The 24292-nt window shown below is 37.2% G+C and overlaps 1 protein-coding gene across 2 annotated transcripts; it reads right to left on the bottom strand.

Annotated features, from left to right (window-relative positions):
- Nucleotides 1-136: 136 nt before the first annotated feature.
- Nucleotides 137-23974, bottom strand: LOC112054447 (transcription termination factor 2). 2 transcript variants are annotated; one of them, XM_052888248.1, is made up of 19 exons: nucleotides 23697-23974; nucleotides 22212-22310; nucleotides 21658-21735; nucleotides 20788-21572; nucleotides 19557-19907; nucleotides 17144-17347; nucleotides 16341-16470; nucleotides 15969-16091; nucleotides 15585-15785; nucleotides 14630-14740; nucleotides 13671-13870; nucleotides 12526-12735; nucleotides 11644-11835; nucleotides 11200-11338; nucleotides 10046-10239; nucleotides 8552-8726; nucleotides 7611-7774; nucleotides 6493-6650; nucleotides 137-1923 (listed from the first exon to the last, which is right to left on the bottom strand). In XM_052888248.1, the coding sequence occupies exons 1-19, from the start codon at nucleotides 23854-23856 to the stop codon at nucleotides 1761-1763; spliced, it is 3837 nt and encodes a 1278-aa protein (XP_052744208.1). In that variant the 5' UTR covers nucleotides 23857-23974; the 3' UTR covers nucleotides 137-1760. The 2 variants fall into 2 exon arrangements, with proteins under 2 accessions (XP_052744208.1, XP_052744209.1); XM_052888249.1 differs by lacking the exons at nucleotides 19557-19907; nucleotides 20788-21572; nucleotides 21658-21735; nucleotides 22212-22310; nucleotides 23697-23974 and adding an exon at nucleotides 18136-18271.
- Nucleotides 23975-24292: the final 318 nt, after the last annotated feature.

Here is a 24292-nt window from a genome sequence, read left to right as displayed (position 1 = left end):
AAGTCATACTATAAATAAGAATTCATGGTAAAAAAAAGTCTGTTGACCCTTTACAATAAAGAAATATATTTTGTATCAATATTTCGTAATTTCATCAAAATTATCTGTATAATATCAAGCCAGAATTAAAACAACGTTTTAGTAACCAAATAATTATTTATTAAAATCTTATAATATTTTTTTCATTATCATAAAAATGTATTAATTTTTTACCATACAATAGAATATAAGAATAAATTGAAAATAAAATAATATTTTTTTTAGTAATACATAGTACAAGAAAGTTGTAGTTAGTTGTAATTGTGGAACACGACAACCCTGAAATTACTATTCAAGGAAGACAAAAAGAAAAAAACAGAGAGAAAGAAATGTTAGTCGAAATATGAATGAACCTATATCGTACATAGATACCTGTTTTTCATTTTTCAATAACATATAATGGGAAATATCATATTATACAATAATAAAATATATGGGAAATATCATTTAAATTTCACTGGGACTTAAATATGGCTGGGCTTGGAAAGTTCGTTAATAACACTCACATGATATGCGGGCGACGGGGGAAGGAAGGTGTGAAGTCGTACGCTCGGGGCAAAAGGGGGACTGCGCGGGTATGACATCGTGCGCGCGGGGCATCGGGAATGTTACCAACGAGTTTGCCAAGCTATTCAATATATTTTATTCTGTTATCTATGATATGTTTTTCTTAATTTTTTTTAATAAGTAAACCTAATATCTATCATCATGTAGTGGAGTAGAGCATGATATGGTCAGACCTACCTACTACATTTTATAAAATAAACATAAAACAAAAAAATAAACCATCGTCTTACTCAACTAAACGGGAATAAGTTAGTTGTAGCAGCTTATTGTCTCTAAAAAGTATAAACATTTTTCTATTTCGGGTGTACCTACTCTTTCTCTAACAAGATCCCCAAAGTTAAATGTATGAACCCATTGAAACTTACTTTCTCCTACTATGGTCCAAACTCTATATTTATCTATCTATGGTAGGAGCAAGGGCTGACAAACTCTCAGCTTTTATAAAATCACGTAGGTCTAGCTAGCACAGGCTGAAAACATAATCAGTAATAATCACTCATACCCTCAGACCAATTATAGAAGGACCTGTATCGCACTCATAGTCACGAACAAAATTGTCTGTCATTTTCTGAGGAAAACGAGCTTAGATTTGGTATATATCTTGTACTAAACTAAAGGTTTTTGTCCGATTTTTACACAATTCAATTACACAAAAAGGTATTTTACGGAGCTCACATGAACACGATTACAACTATTTAACACCGATTAAATAGAGACAGTTTTTATAATCGCATTAGATCGTTGATCATATATTTTCACAGAAAAGTAACATCTAGCGAGGCAGGTCCTATACAATAATTGGTCTGAGCTCATACCATATCATTATGTACAATTCAAGTCGCGCAAGTAGTTGTTGGAGATGAGTGTGCACTGTACAGTAAAATTACAAGTAATTGCGAATGTATGACTTCCAGTAGGTCTATGGTGCAACATAGCTCGCGTCGAGAGAAAGACATATTGTCGACCAATAGTGGCAAATCGAAAATGTTGCTCTCAAAAAAAAAAGAGAAAAACTTCGCTCTCTTTTTCAACTCCCATCTCAAAAATAAAGAGAAAAACTCTCTCTTTCATCTCATAAAATGAGAGAACAACATTTTCGATTTCGCCGCTCCACATATAAGTTTAAGCACAGCCAAGTTAAGTAGGAAGGTTGTTCAAGAGTTGTTCTGCGGCCCCATGTTGAAGAGCAACTTGAGGTCCTCGATGGAGACGTTGGAGCCGGTGTTCTTGGCACCGGTCAGCACGTTCTCGGCCAATTCCAGCTTGGCCTTCTGCAGCTGCCTGATGGACTGCTCCACTGTGTCCACGCACACGAACCTGGGGGGAGGTACATTTGGTCAATTATTGCAGTCGAAGCTTCTTCTACAAAACAAATAAAACTTAATTTATAATCTTTTTAACAAAAAAAAAATTCAACAGACAAAATCACAAAATAAACTAAAAAGCGAAAAATAAGATCGTGTGTGCTACCCTCTGATGACTTTGAAGGCGGTGAAATTGAAAGTATACTTTTTCAAACAAAAATCAATTTTCAAAATTGGTAAATAAATGACTAAACATAAAAAAATTATACGCGTCGAATTGAAAACCTTTTTTATTTGAAGTCGGTTAAAAATTGTATCTTAATATATTGGTAATATATTCCGAAATGTTTAACAAAAATCAGATCTTCAAAATCTTAATTACATCAGCTATCGCGTTGAAAAAACTCATTTAAAGATAGAAAAATTTGAAAATTCTGAAAAAAAAAACTTGGGTCTCCCTTGGGTTTTTTTCAAAACTAAGGAAGGAAACCACGCGGGTGAAACTGCATGGCGTCTGCTAATAACTAAGATTAGAGAGTTGACAAAAACATAATATGTTTCATATCAAATTCCAGGAAACGTCAGTCTACGTAAAATAATCAGAAAGCCTGTTTAATGAGCGTTGACTAACGTCTATTACTGGGCGTGTGACTGACCCTCGTCTAGCATCTCCTACGTCAACGCAGACTAGGAGCCTAAGACGACCAGACCTTCTTCATTTTATAAAAACTGAACAGTCAACTGATCAATTAAATCGTCCATGTGTCCGTCAGTTTTAACTGTACTGTTTTTTCTAATTATTTTGTTTGAAGTTTCGATTAGATAAAACTGTACAGTTAAAACTGAACCTTTGTAAAGCTACATGAAACCCCTTGGCTCGAGAAACTTACTAGTTTGATATTTAACAGTGTTTCTCATATTATGCCAAGGAAAATATTACTTATAAACGTCCACCACGGTCTCTACATAGTTGCCCACCGCGCATAGCTACATGGAGCATGATCTGACGAAGTCGAAACACCGTTGGGTCTTGGTCGGATCATCATCATCATCGATCACCGGATTTACAAGACGGAGGTCCTGGGTTCGATCCCCGGCTGGGCCGATTGATGTTTTCTTAATTGGTTCAGGTCTGGCTGGTGGGAAGCCTCAGCCGTCACCACCCTACCGACAAAGATCTACCGCCAAGCGATTTAGCGTTCTGGTACAATGTCGTGCAGAAAGCGAAAATAGTCAAGGGCTAACTTGTAAAAAATAAAAAAAGAAGGTATTCTTTTCCATGTCATTTTCCCATTAAAAAAAAATAGTCTTAAGATTTTATAAAATGAGTAAGGTCCGGCCAACACAGGCATTCATTCTACGACACTCAAGATGAATATTTATAATTTACACTCATCACGATTCGTGTTATTATGATGCTGAGAATTTGGGGAAATCTTTACTACAATAAAATTGTACTCAGAGAGTGTTTGTACGTTAAGAGATAATCTAAATAGGTTTTTTAATATTTCAATCGCTAATCGAAGTCACTTTTGAAACACTCGTATATAGACTCCGCGCCACGAAAGAAGTCTCGCGGCTAAAACCTGAACTAAAATTGTCAGCTCCTTACACAAATGACAATAAGACCGCCATCACCAAAGGACAATGCATCTACGCGACTTATTTCGTGGCGCGGATTATAGTCTCTTGTACACACACAAGAATAATGTTTTTTTTTAATATTAAGTGTATATACTTATTAATATTAAAGAGGTAAAGTTTGTGGTGTTGTAAATGGTAATCTCTGGATCTACTGAACCAATTTTGAAAATTATTTCACCATAAGAAAGCCACGTTATTTGTTAGTGGCATAGGTTATATTTTATCCCAATATTCTTACGGGAGCGGAAACTACGCGAGTAAAACCGCGGGGCGTTGGCTAGTACTGTTATAAACAAACTACCCATCTGTTTGTTTATTTTATCTATAATCCATATGTTCGGTAGAAAGATACGAGTACGTACGGTAAACGTTTTAAAACCCCCTTTACGTCGGAGATTAGAAAATTGTATTTTAGTAGGTAATCCATTACAGAGCAGAGCACATGGTGATTTAATAATATAAAGGACTTTAATGAAATAGATTCAAATTGAATTAACCAGCCAATTAATTTTATATACCCATTGGGCGATTAATTTTATATTTTTATAGACACGCACGCACCTAAACTTTACCTAATTTGTTTTTGTTTTAATTCACTCTCACTTTAATGTAATAATTTTAATTAATCCGAGGGAGAGGGCTGGTTGTCCTTAACACAGATCCATAAAGTCTGGCTAGGACAGCCAGTTCTTGAACTTCAGAAAATTATAATACCTTTATGTGTGACAAATAAACGATTTATTTATTCATTTATTTAAGAGATATCTTAAATAAATTAATAAATAAATCTTATTTGACTGGTAATCTATCATTACCAGTAAAATTGCATGCCGGCGAAACTGAATGCGTAATCTAGTATGTATTATAAAGCGATTTCCTAAAAATCTTGGCGACCACGTCATCGTGCGCGAGACGTTGCGATGTTCGCCAAATTCCCCGAATACTTTGAAGTGACTGTATTTCGTGAAGCTTTGACAGCCTATTAGATGACTTTAGGCGATTTAGTGCAACTAAATGTAGGCAGTTTATTGTCATACTAACTATTAATTTAATACTAGCAACTCCCGAACGTAAATTTAGTTTTTCACAAATTCCGCGGGAACGTAAAACAAATTTGAAATAAAACGAGAGCTACATGTAGGTATTTCCTACGATTTTCACGCAAAACTCAAATAGCTGGCCTATAAAACGCAAAAACAAAAAAAAATAATCCTTGGTAGCCTATAGGTACAGGCCCTAAGACCAGTCGCATATACCCTTTTTCCATATTCGTTTTCCTATGCGATATTCCGATTTGGAATTCCTGGAGACTGCAGCAGACTTTACGTTTTTTCTCATTCGGAATGTATATCTATCGCAAGGGCTCGCATTCGTTACGAACGCGTCGGTTAATCAATACTAATATTATAAAGCTGAAGAGTTTGTTTATTTGATTGAACGCGCTAATCTTAGGAACTACTGGTCCGATTTGAAAAATTCTTTCAGTGTTAGCTAGCCCATTTATCGAGGAAGGCAACATTTTATCCCCGTATTCCTACAGGAACGTGAATCACGCGGGTGAAACGCGCGGCGTCTACTAGTGTATTTTATATTAATGCCACGCATTCGGTTTTCCGTACAAGGAAAACGGATTCGGAAAAAACCGAGTGTATGCGGCCGGCCTAAAAATGTTTAGCTCACGTCTCGGCAAACTGCCTTCTGGGAATAGAAGTATGTTCAAATAGGCTATACATAATTTTGTTATGACGGTATTCGTATAAAATACAAATTCAAAAGAAATACAATCACCATAACAACAATGGGTAGAGCATATTTTGTGCGTATCGATGCCAATTAGCAAATTTACTGTGAAATGTTACTCATTCGCGTCCGTTAACAACGGATGTGGAAAAAACTTGGCTCGCGATATAAAGGAATGACCACGCTGGTATGAACATACCACTGACATGAATGAAAACTTTATGACGTCAGCGTTACTGTCATTGCGCCCGCGACTTCACTCGCGTTGTATCTACTGATAATTGATTATTTTTTAGGGTTCTGTCAAAGATTTTATACTATTAAATATATCACTAACGTATCGAAATTGAGGCGAAGTGGCTAATTGTCTTAATTTAATTAAGCCGAAGTCGCTACAACTAAAATTATTGAAACATTTAAAATACCTAAATATTGTTGTAAAAGTTATTTACATGTAAATCAAAAATATCCTCCGAGTAACTTATTATTATGTAATGACAATACACCTCTAAATAATCTGTCTATTCTGTGCCCAGCCGTCTTAGCGTTAACATGTTCTGTAATCAATTAACAAGTTAAATTAAATCTTAACATATAATTAGAATCCTTCTTAATTTTGTCCTTCAAATATTGTCTACAATGTCGAGTTGTGATTTTTAGTAATTATTTTTTGTAAATATATTATACGGAAAATAAATAAATCTTAAAAAAGGGGTGTTTGAAGTTGAATTTTGGGAAAAACTCGGCATAAACTGTGCTATTTGATTTCTGAACTATTTATAATGATTCCACGTACGGAGACCTGGGTGGGCGAGTCCGACTTGCACTAGTTTGGTTTTTTAAAGTCAAATCAAAATTTATTCATCAAAAATATGTTCAATATTAATCTATACTAAAAATATAAAGCTGAAAAGTTTGTTTCTTGCTGTAGTATGATGAAATCTATCGTCATTTTTAATTTGTTTGTTGATAAACATTCCACATCGAATTTGGCTTTATTATACCAGTGTGAAGTCTGCCAATCGGACTATTAGTCTGACCCGTCTCATCTTGGGTGGAGACTCGTGCTCGAGCACGAGAGAGCAGAGGATTGTTGATGATGATGATGACGGTGATGGTGATGATGGATGATGATGATGACGATGACGATGACGATGATGGTGATGATGGATGATGATGATGATGACGATGATGATACCTGTAGATGTTGACAAGCTTGAGCTGTCCCAAGCGGTAGATGCGGTCCTGCGCCTGCTCCTCCAGCTGAGGGTTCCAGTGCGGGTCCAGCAGCAGCAGGTGGTTGGCGCCGCACAGGTTCAGCCCCACGCCGCCCGCGCACAGGGACAACAGCATTACCTACACAATACATGTACATACTTGGTACCTACTATAGACTATAATAGAAATTGAATTTTGAAAAATATATATTTTTATTTTAGTGTTCATTTGGAAAAATAGATAATAAACACTATTTTTATAGTACGATTATTAATTCCAGTCAATAAAATGAGAAGTGCAACTATCACTGAAATATCATTTTACTAGCTGGAATTAATAATCTTATGAAAGATTCATCGTATGTACGATTGGAAAGCTGTGAAAGCCCAGTGGATATGACCTCTGCCACCGATTCTGGAGTTGGCGTAGGTTGGAATCCGGTCCGGGGCATGCACATCCAACTTTTCAGTTGTGTGCATTTTAAGAAATGAAATATCACGTGTCTCAAACGGCGAAGGAAAACATCGTGAGGAAACCTGCATACCAGAGAATTTTCTTAATTCTCTGCGTGTGTGAAGTCTGCCATACTGAAATCTGATAGCTTTGCGTTAAAATCCATAATTTTGCGAGACCTTGTTCATTATCGAGATCCACTCCACCAACCATCTGACTTTCCGACCCCTGACTACTGATATTGACTTCTACTACACCTACCATCATTCGATACTTTGCAAACATTGTTCAGTACACACTGTAACTACCGTATATCACTTTGCGACTCCTGCATCGTATGCAACGTCCACTGCAACTGCCACTGCATACCATCATCCGATACTTCGCGATCCCTGTCACATTGCGCGCACACTTACCCGCACGTTCGAGGTCGGGTTGTTGAGCGCTGTAATAAACGACGCGCGTGCTGTGACGAGCCTGTTGAGTACACACAGTAAATATCATCTATCACTTTGCGACTCCTGCTTCATATCAACGTCCACTGCACTCACCGTTATTCGTCACTTTGCGATCCCTGCTTCGATTTTACTGCACCTACCATCATTCGTCACTTTGTTACCCCTGCCACATTGCGCGCGCACTCACCCGCACGTCCGAGCTGGGGTTGTTGAGCGCAGTGATGAGCGAGGCGCGCGCGGTGACGGGCACGTCCCCGCGTAGCGTGACGCAGCCGATGCGGGCCGCTTTCAGCTCGCGTTCCACGAGCCCCAGCACCGATGTCCACTGGGATACCACTACAGCTTTCTCTCCTACGATAATAATGTATTTATAATGTTATTCTAACTAATATAAAGAGCCGTGTTAGCCCAGTGGATATGACCTCTGCCTCCGATTCCGGAGGGTGTGGGTTCGAATCCGATCCATGCACATGCACCTACAATTTTTCAGTTGTGTGCTTTTTAAGAAATTAAATATCACGTGTCTCAAACTGAAAGGAAAACATCGTACGGAAACTTGCATACCAGAGAATTTCCTTAATTATCTGTGTGTGTGAATTTATTGTTTTACGTATCTTAAAATGCAAAGATAGATAAAGGCGTGTGTTACATGGTTAGTCTGAATTATTTGAATTACTTTGTATGAAGAGAGACGAATATGCATTCCATAGATTCATAGTGCGGGTGCTGGGTAGAGAGAAGAACTCCGAGCAGAGTCCTGAACTTGTGACTACAGGATGTAGGGTTAAGGAACTCCTTCACGATCGATCAACACTCCCCGTTCTCCCTGCCTAGCCAAATTTGGTAAGATCCTATTAGAGCAGCTTTGGATACTTGTTCTAGTATAGAACTAGCTGCACTTCTAGAGAGGCCAAGGTCTTTAAGCAAGTTATAGAGAGATTTTGCTGGTAATCTCTCTTGCACCTTCTTCTACGGCGTACAGACTAACTATATAGCAATTTTTAGTTAGTTCCTTTATTAGGTCATAATATTTATTCAATTTAAAAAAAAAAACATGGACTCGTAAACACCTTGAAGTTATGGGAAATACTCCCGAGCACCCTGTATATACAGCTAGAACAAACTCACCTTTTTTACTAAAAACGTTATTTTGAAGGCACTCCATGACAGCTTTGATCTTGGACGACTGTCTCTGTAGGCTGAACACGGGGTTGTTGGACGAGAGGACGGACTTGATGGCCTCGGCCGCCGTCGTCCCTTCGCCGGGCTCGGCCTCGTTCTCGTCATCATGTCTACCCGTGCTCTGCAGAAACAAAATTTTAATTTTTTTAACAAAAAAACCCAGTAGGTAAGTATAATATAATAAGATTATAGTTAGTTAACTATATTTTTTCATGGTCATAAAAAAATATTCTGAAATAATATAGATGACTAGCGGACGCCCGCGACTTCGTCTGCGTGGAATTTAGTTGTTCACAAATCCCTCGGGAACCATGGATTTTTCCGGGATGGATTTAGCCTATGTGTTAATCCGTGCTATAATATATCTCAATACCAAATTTCAGCTAATTTGGTTAAGTAGTCGAGGCGTGAAAGAGTAACAAACATTCATATCATTAAAAACATAATTTTTCACAAATTTCGGAAAACCATGGATTTTTTTGGGATAAAAAGTAGCCTGTGTGTTAATCCAGAGTAAAATCCATTTCCATTCCAAATTTTAGCCAAATCGCTTCACTACTGAAGCGATTGATTGAGCGCTACTACGTAACGGCGTTAAAGAGTAACAAACATCCAAACATCCATACAAACTTTCGCGTTTATAATATTAGTAGGAAGTAGGATAGGATATAGATAATTCTTATATAAATACAAGTATTTAATTTTGAACAAAATTTCCCGTAACATCATTTTCATCTTCGGAGGTACTCGTATCATTGTTTTAAAAAAAAATCCTCAACAAAATAATGACCAAACATTACAGTGCACTTAACATGTATGACGGATGTGCGCTGGTCGGTGGGTACCTGCACGCGGACGAAGTCGCGGGCCTCGGCTAGTCTAAATATATATAAATTACGTGTAAATTGTTTGTTCTCGAAGGACTCCTAAGTTACTTAACGAATTTTAATTAAATTTACACAACATGTGCAGTTTGATCCAACTTGAAAGACAGGGTAGGGTAGGGGTAGGGCAGGGCTATGATAGGGATAGGGGTATGATAGGGGTAGGTGTAGGACAGTGGTATGATAGTGGTAGGGGTAGAACAGGGGTATGATAGGGCCTAGGAGTAGGGGGTAGGACAGGGGTATGATAGGGATAGGGGTAGGGAAGAAATAAGTGCAAGTCAAAGCGAAGTTTGACCGGGTCCGCTTGTCTACATATATAAAAATGAATCCATATATGCCTTGGTCACATCATCACGCATGAATGGCTGGACTGATTTCACATGTGTTATTTGTTATTGTCAAGAGAAGGTTCTTAAGAGAGAGAAAAAAAAAAATATGCGCGGAAGAGTAGGACAGCGGTAGGGGTAGGGTAGAATAGGGTAGGGGGTAGGGGTTGTTTGAAATTTTACATCAAGTCCGCTAGTATAATATAAACAGACAGTAGGATACTCACTCGTCTCTTGGCGTTGTTGTCCTCCAGCGTGAGCTTGTTCAGCTCGGCGAGCAGATCCTCGCTGCCGGCGTCCTCCGCCAGCTCGGTGCTGTTGTCGTGGTCCAGCATGGCGGCGATGAGGCCGCAGTGGCAGCACACCTGCCGCAGCCGCAGCAGCAGCACCAGGATCTCGTGGGACTTCACCGGTTTAGCACCTGCATGCGAGGAAACCCGTTATTATATGTTAGTCTCTAGAGATATCTCGCGATGAGAGAGACATTGGTATTGTTTGACGAAATCGAAAATATCGCTTTCCTTTTTTGTCCCATTGCAACGAAAGAGATAACGACATATTTAATTTAACTGTTACTGGTCAACAACATGTTTTCCTCTCATAAAGAGTAATTCGTTGACGCATTGGACCTACTTATATGCTCTTTTTATTAGACTGCGCAATTATATTATTTAGATTTACTGCTTAGATAAGTAATATGTATATTGTCAGTTTATTTTAACGACTCATTACGGGATCAAGCTCCTCCTTTTAGCTCAATATCCACTCTCTTGAAACAATAGATGCACTGTAGTAACTGTTTAAAAAGATTTATACTGATTGGTTTAAGAGTCATAACAAACAAAAATTACATTCGCTTCAGCATATATTTATAACATGACCTTTGTGTTGGTCCCACTAGGTCGAGGTTGCAGGTATCTACTAGATAAAGGCGGCTCTACTAGATGAAGAGAGGTCTATGTTCAGCAGTGGATATCCAACGGCTGATAATGACAATGACGATGACGATGGCGATGATGATGACGATGATGATGATGATGATGATGATGATGATGATGATGATGATGATGATGATGATGATGATGATGATGATGATGATGATGATGATGATGATGATGATGATGATGATGATGACGACGACGACGACGACGACGACGACGACGACGACGACGACGACGACGACGATGACGATGACGATGACGATGACGATGACGATGACGATGACGATGACGATGACGATGACGATGACGATGACGATGACGATGACGATGACGATGACGATGACGATGACGATGACGATGACGATGACGATGACGATGACGATGACGATGAAGATGACGATGTTGATGACAATAACGATAATGTTATACTTATAACATACCTTGTAAAGCGATCATCTTCTTATGCATTTTAGCGTACTCGCTGTTTTTGTTGGGCGCCACCACGCTCTGCAGGCCGGACTGCTTCTGCGCGCGCTGGTGGAGAAACTGTGCGAACAGCGTCTTCGAGAATACCAGCACCTGATAAAGAATACATTTTAAAAAATTGCAACTTATAGAGGGAGGAATGGCGTGAGGAACCAAACATTTTGCTAGACATTGATCTCTTCCTGCATATGTAAAAGTGATATCATATCACAAAGGCAATAGAAGTAGCAAGAAGGCGTGGCCCGCGTACACCCGGGTGTGCGGAACATCGCAAGCGTTTCCTTTCTTTCTTTCAACTTATTTTCTTTCTTTCTTTCAACTTATTTTCTTTCTTTCTTTCTTTCTAAAATGATGGTCAGTAGTTACAATAGCTGGAGAAAGAGAAGGAGAAACCCAACCTTCTGGTAGACGTTCATCTCTTCCTGCGTGAGCGTGACCAGGATCTCCTGCGAGCTGCGGTCGGGCAGACACTTGAGCTGGCCGCGCTCCTGCAGCTGCAGCTTGGTGCGGCGCAGCATCACGCAGCTCATGATGGTGTTGAGCCGCTGCGAGCCGCCCAGACTCTTGTTGTCGATCCACTTCTTCCACATCTGCGGATAGCACAGGGTGATATTTGTTAACTAGCGGACGATCACGCGGTTTGATCCGCGTTTCCGTTCTTGTAGGAATATAGAGATAACATAGACTTTTTCACTAACGAAATAATTTTTATAATGGATAAATATATAATAAACTTACACCTTTGAACGTTAGGAGACGTCTTCAGCGAGTCGTCTCATCCCGACATCATCAAGAGACGCGTTCAGAGAGTCGTCTCATTCTATCCCCCATCCTTCATTCCTCGAGCTCGACTCGCAAACTTCGCCAAACACTTTTCGCAGGTTAATCATTAGTAACCTGGTTAGCCAAGTATGACTGGCTTGTTTTATTACTTTTTATTTACCTTGTTTTTTTACTTTTTATTGTTTAGTTTTTTCTTTTAATTTTTAATTTTTGATTATATAGTTTTAGATACATATTACATATTTCAATTTTTTCTGCTTTTAATTAGGTTACATTAGATTTACAATTAAGTTGTAAAATATAAGTATTTTGTTTTATAACTTAGATAACAGTGGTTTTGCAAGCAATGTTTGCTTTAATACGATTTTGCATAATCTAAGCATGTTAGTTAATAAGTTGTTTTTTTTTTTTGTATTTGTAAAACTGTGCAAAAATCGCTAGCAACTTAATAAATAAATAAATAGACTCTGGCATCACTAAATCCCCTGGCTACTCACGGTGAGCTCGTCGAAAGGCGTGCAGCGCAGGAACTTGAGCAGCGCGAACATGTCCAGGTCCTTGTTGTGCAGCGGCGTGCCGGTCAGCGCCCAGCGGCGGCGGCCGGGCAGCGCGCACACGCCCTGCGACGTGGCCGACTTGTGGTTGCGCACCACGTGCGCCTCGTCCAGGATCACGCGGCGCCAGCGGACGCGCGTTAGCACGCCTTTCTACACGACACACACACATTAACACTATAATTATAAAGGGGAATATGCCAGAACAGTTTTCTGGCATATTCCCCTTTATAATACAACGTCAGCCATAGGAACATCAACAAAGGCAAATGTGAACATGAATGAATGTGAATGAAAATGGAATGAAAATGGCATCGCTTTTGATTTCGAGTTTCATGGTCGTTCAGGTCGTTTATATAAGGTAAGAATAGTGTCGGACCCTGGGTGCTACCTTGTGGTATACCGTGTGTGATTTTGCTGCTCTTGCTACTGACACCGGCTACCTTTACAATCTGGCTTCAATTTCTTTTTCTCCACCATCTACGAACATGGTAGATGTAGAAGAAGAATGAGATAAAACTTTTTTAATAATGCAATACCTTTTTACTTTCTCTCTGTAGAATGTTAATCTACCGTTAATACATTAACATTACCACATTAAATTACAATTTTAGGTTATGTCAATGCTTAACTATTTAAAAGCTTTTCACAACATTCACAATTTTTTACAGAGTATAAGTAATGTCATTAGTTTCTTAGCTACAACATGATCTAATATATTCTAATATAATCTAATATATAAAATATATAACAATAAGTAATTTAATTTATAGGAACAATTTATATCACAAGTTAGGCATGAGAATTCCAAATACTATTTCAGGTAAAATTAAAATTAAGACTAATTAAATTTAAAATTTTAGTTATATAATATTATTGTTCAGGTCGTTCATATAAGGTAAGAATAGCGTCGGACCTAGGGTACTACCTTGCGGTATACCGTGTGTGATTTTGCTGCTCTTCCAAATCTTCACAATCTGGCTTCATATTCTTTTTCTATGAACAAATCTAGGGGTGTTCCACGTGGTCTGGTAGATGTAGAAGAAGAATGAGATAAGTTGAATAAAACTTTTTTAATAATGCAATACCTTTTCACTTTCTCTCTGCAGAATGTTATACGTGGTGATGACAATGTCGTTGGCGGCCAGTCGGTGCGGCTGCGTAGCTCGCGAGGCGCCGTGGTGCAGGCACACGGACAGCGCGTGGGATTTGCAGTGTTTGCCCACCTCGGCAGCCCACTGCTGGACGAGCGTGGCGGGGCACACCACCAGAGTGCCTCCTCTAGTCACTATGGGGCATATGGAACGTTTTGTTTTCTGTTTCCCTTGACCCGTTTTTTAGAAAAAACTTACTTAGTTGAAAAAAAAAAGTGGAAATCATTATTTAAAAATAATTACCAAGTATAAAATCAAAGCTAAAGTCAATTTTTAACTCCTATTTCGTAATCTGCTCAATACTTCAAACCATATCCCAAAGCTATTCATTTCTATCATACAGGTTCTTTGGTAAAGTTTATTACCAAACTAATTTTGTTGGTTATAATGTTTATAACCATACTACAATATTTTTAAAATTTGTTAAATACCTAGTTCTATGGCATTGGCTACAAAAATCTAGGAGGCCACGCTGATACAAAATCGAGGAAACCATTCTCAAAGCCTATATGTTAACAAAACTTGGTAAATAATAATGTATACTTTTACATTTACTAAGTTTTGTTAATTCTTCTATTTCTTTTATCATAGTCGTAGAAAAAGTATTGTATGCCACTGCACGTAATTAGCTATTGTAGCACTCGTACTACAAATGCCCTCATTACAATATGACAGTGGCATAAATAACTATTTCAACACATGGTACGACAAAAGTGCACTAAGGGATTTTTGCATTTTGTAGAAAAATCAATACAACTTAAAAACCGTAAAATTTCGGCTAACATGAATTTCATTGTTTTAGTAGGGTTTGCAGTCAGCAATCACACTATGTCATTTTACGGGACACTCCCTATAAAACCGCTTCAGAGTTACAAAAATAAAAGTATACTCACGTCTTGCGTTTATTGGTTCGTCGTCATCTTCATCATCATCGATGGTGCCTTCCTTGTCGGCGACTATAAGCGATATCATAGTGATGGTCTTCCCCAGGCCCATGTCGTCCGCTTAGAGCAAAATATACAATTATTCAAGCGTTTCCAAATTTCAAATCAATTATTTTATTAAGCAGGCATAGTTTACAAGTACTTTGAATCTTCAGGTTGCGTTATTATCGTGAAAAGTAAATTCGAAAACTTAAAATTATAGTCATAATGTCCCAAACGCACCTTAATACTAGGAGAGCCTACAACAACCGAGTCGACCAACATTGCGCTTTCCGGTGCGGGGTCGCCATTCCAGCACCTTCTGACCCTTAAGACCATCGGTTCTTCAAACTATGTGGCCTTCTCATTGCCACTTTGTCTCGATCACGCATAGCAACTCCATCGCCCGCTGAGTAATTTTGAGCCATCTAATAAGGCCCGTAAATAGGTCATCACTGACAACACGCACTGTTTCATCTTCAGGAATTTTGGACATAAAGATGTCGTGGAGTTTCCTGACCGCTGCCAAGCCGAGCTACATTTGGCGGTTCAAGTCTTACTCGAAATTTGATCTACCTAACTGGATTGTGTGACACGGTATACGGTGCATAACTTTAGTCCAAAAATATGCCAAAGGTTATTATAATACGAGTACCTACAGTGATGGTGCGTAGCTAGAGGAGGTCTCTTCAGTTCAGTCGGTCACTCACCCAGCACGCCGCCCGAGGGTGGCTGTGTCTCCCGCCAGCGCACGTAAATAAGCCGCGGAGTTTCCTGAATGCGCTCCGAGCTGGTTTCGGCCATTTACCTCTTTCTCGAAATGGACCTACCTAACTGGACTGTGTGACACACAGTACACGTACGAGTACCAGCTGGTGATGGTGCGGAGCTAGAGGAGGTATCTTCAGTTCAGTTGGCCACTCACCCAGCACGCCGCCCGAAGGTCGCTGTGTCTCCCGCCAGCGCAGCCAGGCGAGCGCGTGCAGCTGGTGCTCCATCAGCTCGGTCTTCACGCCGGCCGGCTGTTTCGCGAGCGAGTTCTCTTTAGGCCGCGACGCGAGAGACTCGTACAGATCGCGCAAACGGTCCAGGATCACGTTGCGTTCGGCCACGTGGGTGGACATTGCTAAAATAAAAAAAAAACAGTAAGTAATAAAACAATACTCGATAAATTTCTTTTATATTAGATCTAGACATAATTTTGGTAAATCAATTAAAAACGAAGACCAAAGTACCAGGTACTCAAAAGTTTGATTTCACTTTCCCCACTATACCGTTATCCTTATAATAAAATAATATAATATTATACCTTGTTTGCCAAACATCCTCGGCTGCACAGCATTGCTGGCCTTCTGAATGTCATCCCAAGTGAGGCCTCTGTCTGAGGCTGAGGCAAACCCGTCTCTGGCTATATCTTCTATGGTAGGCATCTCTGAAACAAGATATGTATTAACAGAATATAATTAGGCGCAGTACATGCCCCATATACTGCGGGCCTATACTTAATGAGAGGTCTTTACTAGTTAAATAGAAATAAGATCAATTTACTAATCTACTGAACTTAAAATTTCAAAAAATCGTTACTGTTGTTAAAAGCTTTATCCCCCTGCCGCTGTACGTCTAGCTCCAGTGTCGAGCCGCTCCATGAGCTTCACGCCGCTGTCGGTCAGCGTTGGCTTACCTGGCTCGACGATCATGTTGGCGACTTTGTCCCCCTGCCGCTGTACGTCACGCTCTAGCGTGTTGAGCCGCTCCATGAGCTTCGCGCCATGGTCCGGCAGCGTAGAGACATCCATATTGTCCATTAAGTACTGATGAAAAAAAAAGTTTTAAACATGTATAGTGCCTGTTTACATAACTTAGTGCAAACACAATACCACTTAATGACACCAGCCCACACATATATTATGTGTTAAAATATGTAACAAAATACCCTGGGGCATATCATAGAAAAAGAAAATATAAATGCCTTTTTAAAATGAAATCATTTAAGCTTTCTAAGGATTAAATTTAATATTAATATAAAAATTATGATTTTCATTTGTTCATATAGGAACAACATTTTGATATTGTTTACATAATACATACATAGAGAAAAAAAAACAGACAAGAAAATTAAATTAAGTTAACACACAATATCAATTTATTGTTGGCTACACCAAGCATGAATTAATTATGCTAATAGTATGTTAACCAAACCAAAAAAAAAAGCGGCCATTTGCGAGTCGGATTTATGATGTATTTTGACGTGACAACGTCTTTTAATTCGGTGGAACCGGCTGCACACCCGAAAAAAGATGACGTCATGCGTCGTTCCCTCGCTCTAGGGTTGCCAACTTTTTTTACGAGAAATACAGTATTTAACGAAAAACGATCTTTTAAAAAATGCGACCATTCCATCATTATTTTCTTATGACGTTGTCACGTTCAACTATCGTCAGCAAACAGACTTTACAGACAACCGATTCTTTTTCAAGTACTAACCCTAACATTCTGCAAGTCCTCTCTGAGCCCGTTGAGTTTCTGGAGTTCATTTTCCCTGACTTGCTTCTTGACGTAGACAATGTTCTGGTTTGGATAACTGGGGGGTGCCAGGTATTGCTTGATGGTGTTGCCTTGCAACTGATTTGTAAAGCCATCTTTGGACCCCAATTTCTTATCCTTAGGAGATTTTTGTTCTGATTTCTCCTAAAATTAATAATCCATATTTAATCCATACTACATATACATGTTAAGTGATTCTGCAATAAGATGGAAGTAGGATGAAAATCCACACCCCTTTCGGTTTCTACACGACATCGTACAGACCGCCATATCATTGGCGGTACGTCTTTAACACGCATATAAACCCGAAAGTAGTCCGTCTGTCTGTTACCTTTTCTCGGCTTAACTACTACACAAATTTAGATGAAATTTAGATTTGGATTATAAAGATAAATAGCTTGGGACACATCCAAGGCTACTTTTTATTTTGGAAAATCCTTCCGGCATGATTTTTAAAAAACATAATTTCATGAGAACAGTCGCGGTCATTCGCCAGTGTATTAATTATGTAAATACAAAAGATAGTTTGTTTGTTACACTTGCATGCCTGAACAATATTTAAAATCTATTTTATTTAAAAAAATTGCGTTATTATAAATGTTATTATGAATTTAAAACATACATACAGCCGAACGTAGAACCTCCTCCTTTTTGGAAGTCGGTTAAAAAGAACTTTCAACGAAACTAACGAATACCGATTAATAATTGTTATATAAAGGAACTTTTTGATTTAGTCACCGTCAAGCGAAAGAAAGATTCAATCTTATCAATTTAAAGCAATTTGATTAAACAAAATATAACTATGAAACGAATAATAATTAAATAACATGAAAATGCGACTCCATTTTATCATCTCACTTTAATCGAATTTCTGTCTATTTGATTTTCATCTAAAAATATTGTTCAGCAAACAGAGAAAAGGCTTTGCTTACCATTTTTGGCATTTTTTCACCTTTCCACAATCATAAACTAAAAACAACGATTAATAAACTATTTTTGAAAATAATACGCATGACTCGCCATTTGTACTACGTTTAGGTACACGTAATTTGACATATCGGTTACAAAATGACAATTTCAAAAATACCCACATATTTTTACTTTTTCCGTTCGTTTCGTAAGAAAAAAATTATTAAAAGAAAATATACATTTTTATAGGATTACGCAATCTATATATATATATAAATTAATTACTGTTCGTTAGTCTCGCTAAAACTCGAGAACGGCTAAGCTAAGCGGATTTATCTTATCTTGGTCTTGAAATGTTCGTGGAGGTATAGAGAAGGTTTAAAAAGTGAGAAAAATTAGAATAATTGCCGGGAAAACCATAAAAACAACCGTTTTCTATTTCCCATACAAACGTTTAAGAGTCAAGGGGTAGGGATAGGGTAGGGGTAGAGAGGGGTAGGGCAGGGGTAGAGTAGAGATAGGGAAGAAGTGCACATAAGTCAAAGCGAAGCTTGACCGGGTCCACTAGTATACAATAATTATTAATACTTTACTACTTACTTACTTATTACTACTGTAATGTAGTGTGATTTTAAAGATCGGATTTTTATTAAAAATTACGGATTAAATGTACTTTAATACTATTTTTATAAATAATGTTTTATTTGTTTTGTAGAAGAAGCTTTGAGTGCAATAATTATTATTTTTCTTTTAATAAGATGACCCGATTTAACAAAATTGTCTTGTAAAAAAATGCATGGAACTGAAGTGTACCATTTTAAAAACTTGTATACTTATCGAAGTTTGCAAATTAGTATTATAACACTTGTGTCTACTCTTTGTAGTATCAAAGTTGCTGGTAAAAATTTAGGGGGGGTTGCTACATTTTCAAGTACAAGAAAAAGTGTGCACATCTATATATATAAAAATGAATTGCTGTTCGTTAGTCTCGCTAAAACTCAAGAACGGCTTAACGGATTTATCTTATCTTGGTCTTAAAATGTTCGTGGAGGTATAGGGAAGGTTTAAAAGGTGAGAAAAATCAAATAATTTCCGGTAAAACCCTAAAAACTGCCCTTTTCTATTTCCCACACAAACGTTTAAGAGTCAAGCGGTAGGGGTAGGGTAGGGGTAGGGTAGGGGTAGGGTAGGGGTAGGGTAGGGGTAAGGGGAGGTATAGAAGGGTAGGTATAGAGAATAAGTGCACTTATGTCAAAACGAAGCTTGACCGGGTCCGCTAGTTACAATTATATTTATAAAAAAATATTTTTTTTAATGTATTAAAATATCTACCTACTAATTATACATATGTATTCTGTGCCATTACATATTTTAAATTCACTTATTTGCCTGTGAGTGAATCTGTGGGACATTTTAGAGATATCAAAATACAAATAGTTCATACCTCAAATTCATCATCACTGCTCAGTGCAATTATCTCAGGTTCCTTGTCTATTATTGTCACATCATCATCTATGACACTTTCTTTGTACGATTTAGCTTCTTTTTTCACACTACCCAGCATTTTGGTTTTCAAATTACATATTTCAGGGCTGTACAGGTTACTATTTGAGACTTTTGAATCATTTTTAGTTGATGAATTGTCAGTTTCATTGTGTTCAGAGCTGGGCATAGGTAAGCTTGTTCTAGAACAATCTACATTGTTTGTTTTCGTAGTTTCTTCTGGGACAGTATGTCTCTCAATATCTGATTGGCGCAAGTCTCCTATTGAACTTGCTCGGGACGAATGGTTTGTCTGAAATGTTAGCTCTTATTAATACAGATATTTTAGAAAATTTAGACATTAATTGTTTAGCATTTTATAGATGCACTGTGTGTGCCAGGCACTTAGTACTGAAGAGATAAACCTCAGGACACCAGACTTATGGCGCAAGGGTGGGTTAATGGGTCCCCATTTTCTATACAGACCATGAAGCACAAAACAAGGTGATAATTATAGGAAATAATAAAATCTGATATATCATTATTAGCCAATGGACATCCGCTGCGGGACATCTCTTGGCCTCTTGCATGGATCTAAATCTGAAAATCTGATATATAAAATATTAAAATATTCTTTATAATTGGATATTTTTTTGCTTCCATCTTAAAATGATAATAAATTTACTAACAAAATACTTGAAAGTACTACCGGTGTGGCTGAACCAGAGAATAAAATTCCTCAGGAATTGAATGAAGGTAATGATGTATTGTTTTTTTATTTAAAGTTATTCAAAATATATTAAGTTTATCTAACTGGTCTAAGCCTATTAAATTATAATTACTATTTTAATTATTTATTTATTCATTGATAAATATTCTGTATAAATATATTTTTTTGCAAGGATGTTGTTGCGCTTGCTTGTTTTACACCACCTTACATGACTTGGGGCTAACAAATGTAGTCCTGATACAATGAACACACCCTACAGTACTATACCTTGTTTGTCAACCCGAGGCAAATATGTAAAGCCTCATATGTTAATACCACCAATACCCTTCAGACCAGAATACAGGAATGCAGCAACAGAAATAAGCATGATAGTAAAACCCAAACAGGCACTATCAAAAAGAGTACAGCCCTATATGAAAGGGCTTGTCTGAATAAGTTCTGATAGAAGAAAGTATTAACTTACATTATCAGACTCAATATAGTCTGAATCGTCGCTTTCATTATCTTTAGGTATCACTCCCATGATACTCATTCGAGTAGCACGCGACATTACCATCTGTTCCTCTTCTAGACCATCGTCACTTGAGTTGATGCTTTTCTTACCACTTGATAGTTCATGTGATAAGGCAGTATCATCTTTTTCATTCTCCAAACTGCTTTCTTTTCTAGAAGATTCTTTGTCACTTTGTTCAATATCGTTACCTTCATTTATTGAAGGCTCTATAGCATCACTTTGATCTGATTGTTTTTTATTGTCGTCACTATTGTCTTTATTTTTGTGATCATGTTCATCACTGTCACTGACTTCATTCAGAGAAGTATCACTGTTGTCACTTAGCACTAATTTGAAATTCTTCATATTATTATCACTATTGTGACATTTGTCTTTATCTTTGGTATTTTGTTCACAATCATTTTCTGATTCACTGGCTTGTGATTCATTCTCATCATACTGACTTTCGTCATCAGATTGATCATCGTCGTCATTGTCACTTACAACAATATCACTTTGTATACTCATATTCTGTATATTACGAATAACTTTTTTTCGTAGACTGTCAATCTTTACCGGACTGTCTTTTATACATTTTTTCTTTCGTGAATGTTCTTTGACAAACGAATTGTCTGATTCAGAATCTAAGAGGGCCACGATTCTCTTTTTTTTTCTTCCAATAAAAGAACTGGAGGATCTTGGAGAGGGCTTAACTGGGGGACGTTTTGGTATTATTTCTGGGGACATTTGGTCTGCTAAAAAACATTGAACAGTATTAACTTAGTGATACGACTTAGACAAAAATTCAGATATATTTAAAAAATAATATTTTTAACTTACTTTCTTCTTCATCTGAAGAAATAACTACATTATTTGAAAAATTTGACTGTCTTCTAATGCTGCCTCTATTGCTTCTGTCTATAAAATTCAATGAACATAAGTAAAAATGTTTAAGTGATATGTATTTCTTTTATATGATTTATCTAGATTTTATTATTATCTTTCCTATTTAAATATAATTACTAGAAGACGTCTTACGTATTCACCTATATATTTCCCATTCCCGTGGGAATATAGTTATAAATAGCTGTAATAAATAATGTAACTTTCTATTGCTAAAAGAATTTTCAGAAGCAGATTCAGTAGATACAGAGATCTACAACCTTACAAACTTTACCTTTTCTTTTCCATATAAATATATAAAAGTGAAAGGTCACAAAATCCCAAATACCACTTTACATAGAATTTAGAAAGATGAAATTCGGCAGGGAGGTATTATATTCAGTAGATATCCACTGAGAACATACCTTGCAACAAGGCCAGATTTAGGAGGTCTAAGGGCAGACCAAGTTGTAGTTCGCTAGTATTAGTATAGAAGTATAGATAAAGCTTACCATCGTCACTACTTAATACTATATGTGGCACCATCAAATTGCTCTTTCTGTTCACCGGTTTGGATACATTTGCAGGAGTATTCTCTTTCTCTGATTCATCTACAATAAATTTACAAATTACAATGTAGTAAATTGCAAAGTACATAGTATTTGTGTGCTAAAAGTAGAAGGGGTATGAATTCTCTTCTTGGTTTATATGCTATCAGTAAAATAAGTATAAACAGATGTGTTCTATGATAACTTCACTTTTCGAGTGTATTCCTCAGTGAGAACATCCCCTCATTGTTTTTATATTAATAGGTCTAAATTATGTGCATCCTTTTAAGCATGCACTGCTATGTTTCATGAATCAGTTTTGAAACCAGAAAATTTGGATTTTGGATTGGAAAGAATATAAAAGTGCATAGCAGCATCTGGCTCAATGTATCTCATCTAAACAAGGAACACCGGTAGCCTATGTTATAATAGATCTATTATGTAAGCTTCAATCATAATCAATCAATATGAATACATATTGCAATGGATCTCATCTCACATCAGCATAAAGTATACAAGAGGGTTGATGAGTATGCCAAACAGGCTTGCTTAGTTTACTGACCAATGTTGCTCCGTACTTCACAGATTGTTTTTACTTAGTTAGAAATTACAAGATGGGTCGACAGGATGTAAATCTATACTACAGCCGTTCTTAATGAGTACTGTTTACCAACAAAGAAGTTCAAAATGAGGGTATAACTTAGTAGTCATTTCACACCTAATATTAATTGTAATGAACTTGTTCTTAAAATAATGAAAATAAATTTGATTAATAAGCTTAGAACAATTAGATATGGTTTATAAATTTTATATAACATTTTATAAACAAACCATACATAATTAAAAAAAAATAAGTAATGAAATGACATGCGTTTTCTAACTTCATTTCTAATTTATTGGTAAGTATTCCTCAACAAAGGCTGTAGTATAGCTGTAAGACTTTGCTCTGAACATATTCCATTAAAAAGATTTGCCTACAAGGTTAAAAAAGTACCCTCTTCAAAGCCCAGACTGTAGTGTGCCTGAGGATGTTTACCATGTATTTGAAGTGAAGTACAGTTTGAAAAGTTCCCTTCAGTAAATGCTGCTTTATGAAGCCCTACCAGCGAAAATACAAGATTTTTATAAAAAATAGTAAAGGATAATATAGATAAGCGTATTGTTAATTAACTCCTAAGATAGTTTAAGTTAATGCTTGTATATAAAAGTTACCCTACAAGAGCTACATGGTCACTTTTGTGACTAAGCTCTATAGAAGTAAATTACAAAAAAAGAATATGAGCCACATCTATTTCAGTACGTCTAAGTACCCCTAACCCTTCCAACTAAGTGAAAAACTTGTCCTTTATAGGAGTGGATCAACAACGACAGTAGACAGAGTCCTGCCCTTTATCCGTGTAGCTTGTAACTATTGAAGCTTCATTATATACAAAAAGTGTTACATATTACCTTCGGTGTATTCATCAGATTCAGGTACCACAGTTTGATTTTTCTTTCCTGGGGTTTTTGGAGTGAAAGACGGGGTGAAGCTATTATCAATAATTTCACTGTCGGAATCACTCCCTACGGCCGTTTGGTCGCGATATTCAAAAAACGAACTATCCATCATTGAATTTTCAACTTACAAAAAGTATCAGCGATAAAAACAAAACATAAATATCAAATATTAGATTCACGTTAGCGCAAAATTCAAAACAAAAATGTCGTTTTCTTTATTACTATTGATTTTTTTTACAGTCATTATTATGGCTCTGAGTTCTAGCTTTTGTGCACAGGTATGATACTTTTGTTCCTCAGATGAATATATTAAAATAGGCCTTAGACCATTAATAACTGGACGCGGTTCGCACCCAAATTCACCAACAAAAAAGTCTGTCATTTTTGAGGGGGACGAGGTAAACTCACACATCGAAAACATTTAACACCATTAAGTATATTCTGTGTCCATACACTACACACAACTATAAATTTGACTCGCAATACACACACGCGTAATTTTTACACACACTAACAAACACATTGTGCACAGTAAAAATATATACAAG

Source organism: Bicyclus anynana, chromosome 21 (genome assembly GCF_947172395.1).
Source record: "Bicyclus anynana chromosome 21, ilBicAnyn1.1, whole genome shotgun sequence".
Classification (NCBI taxonomy): Eukaryota; Metazoa; Arthropoda; class Insecta; order Lepidoptera; family Nymphalidae; genus Bicyclus; species Bicyclus anynana.
This window is presented reverse-complemented; position numbering and strand designations above follow the sequence as displayed.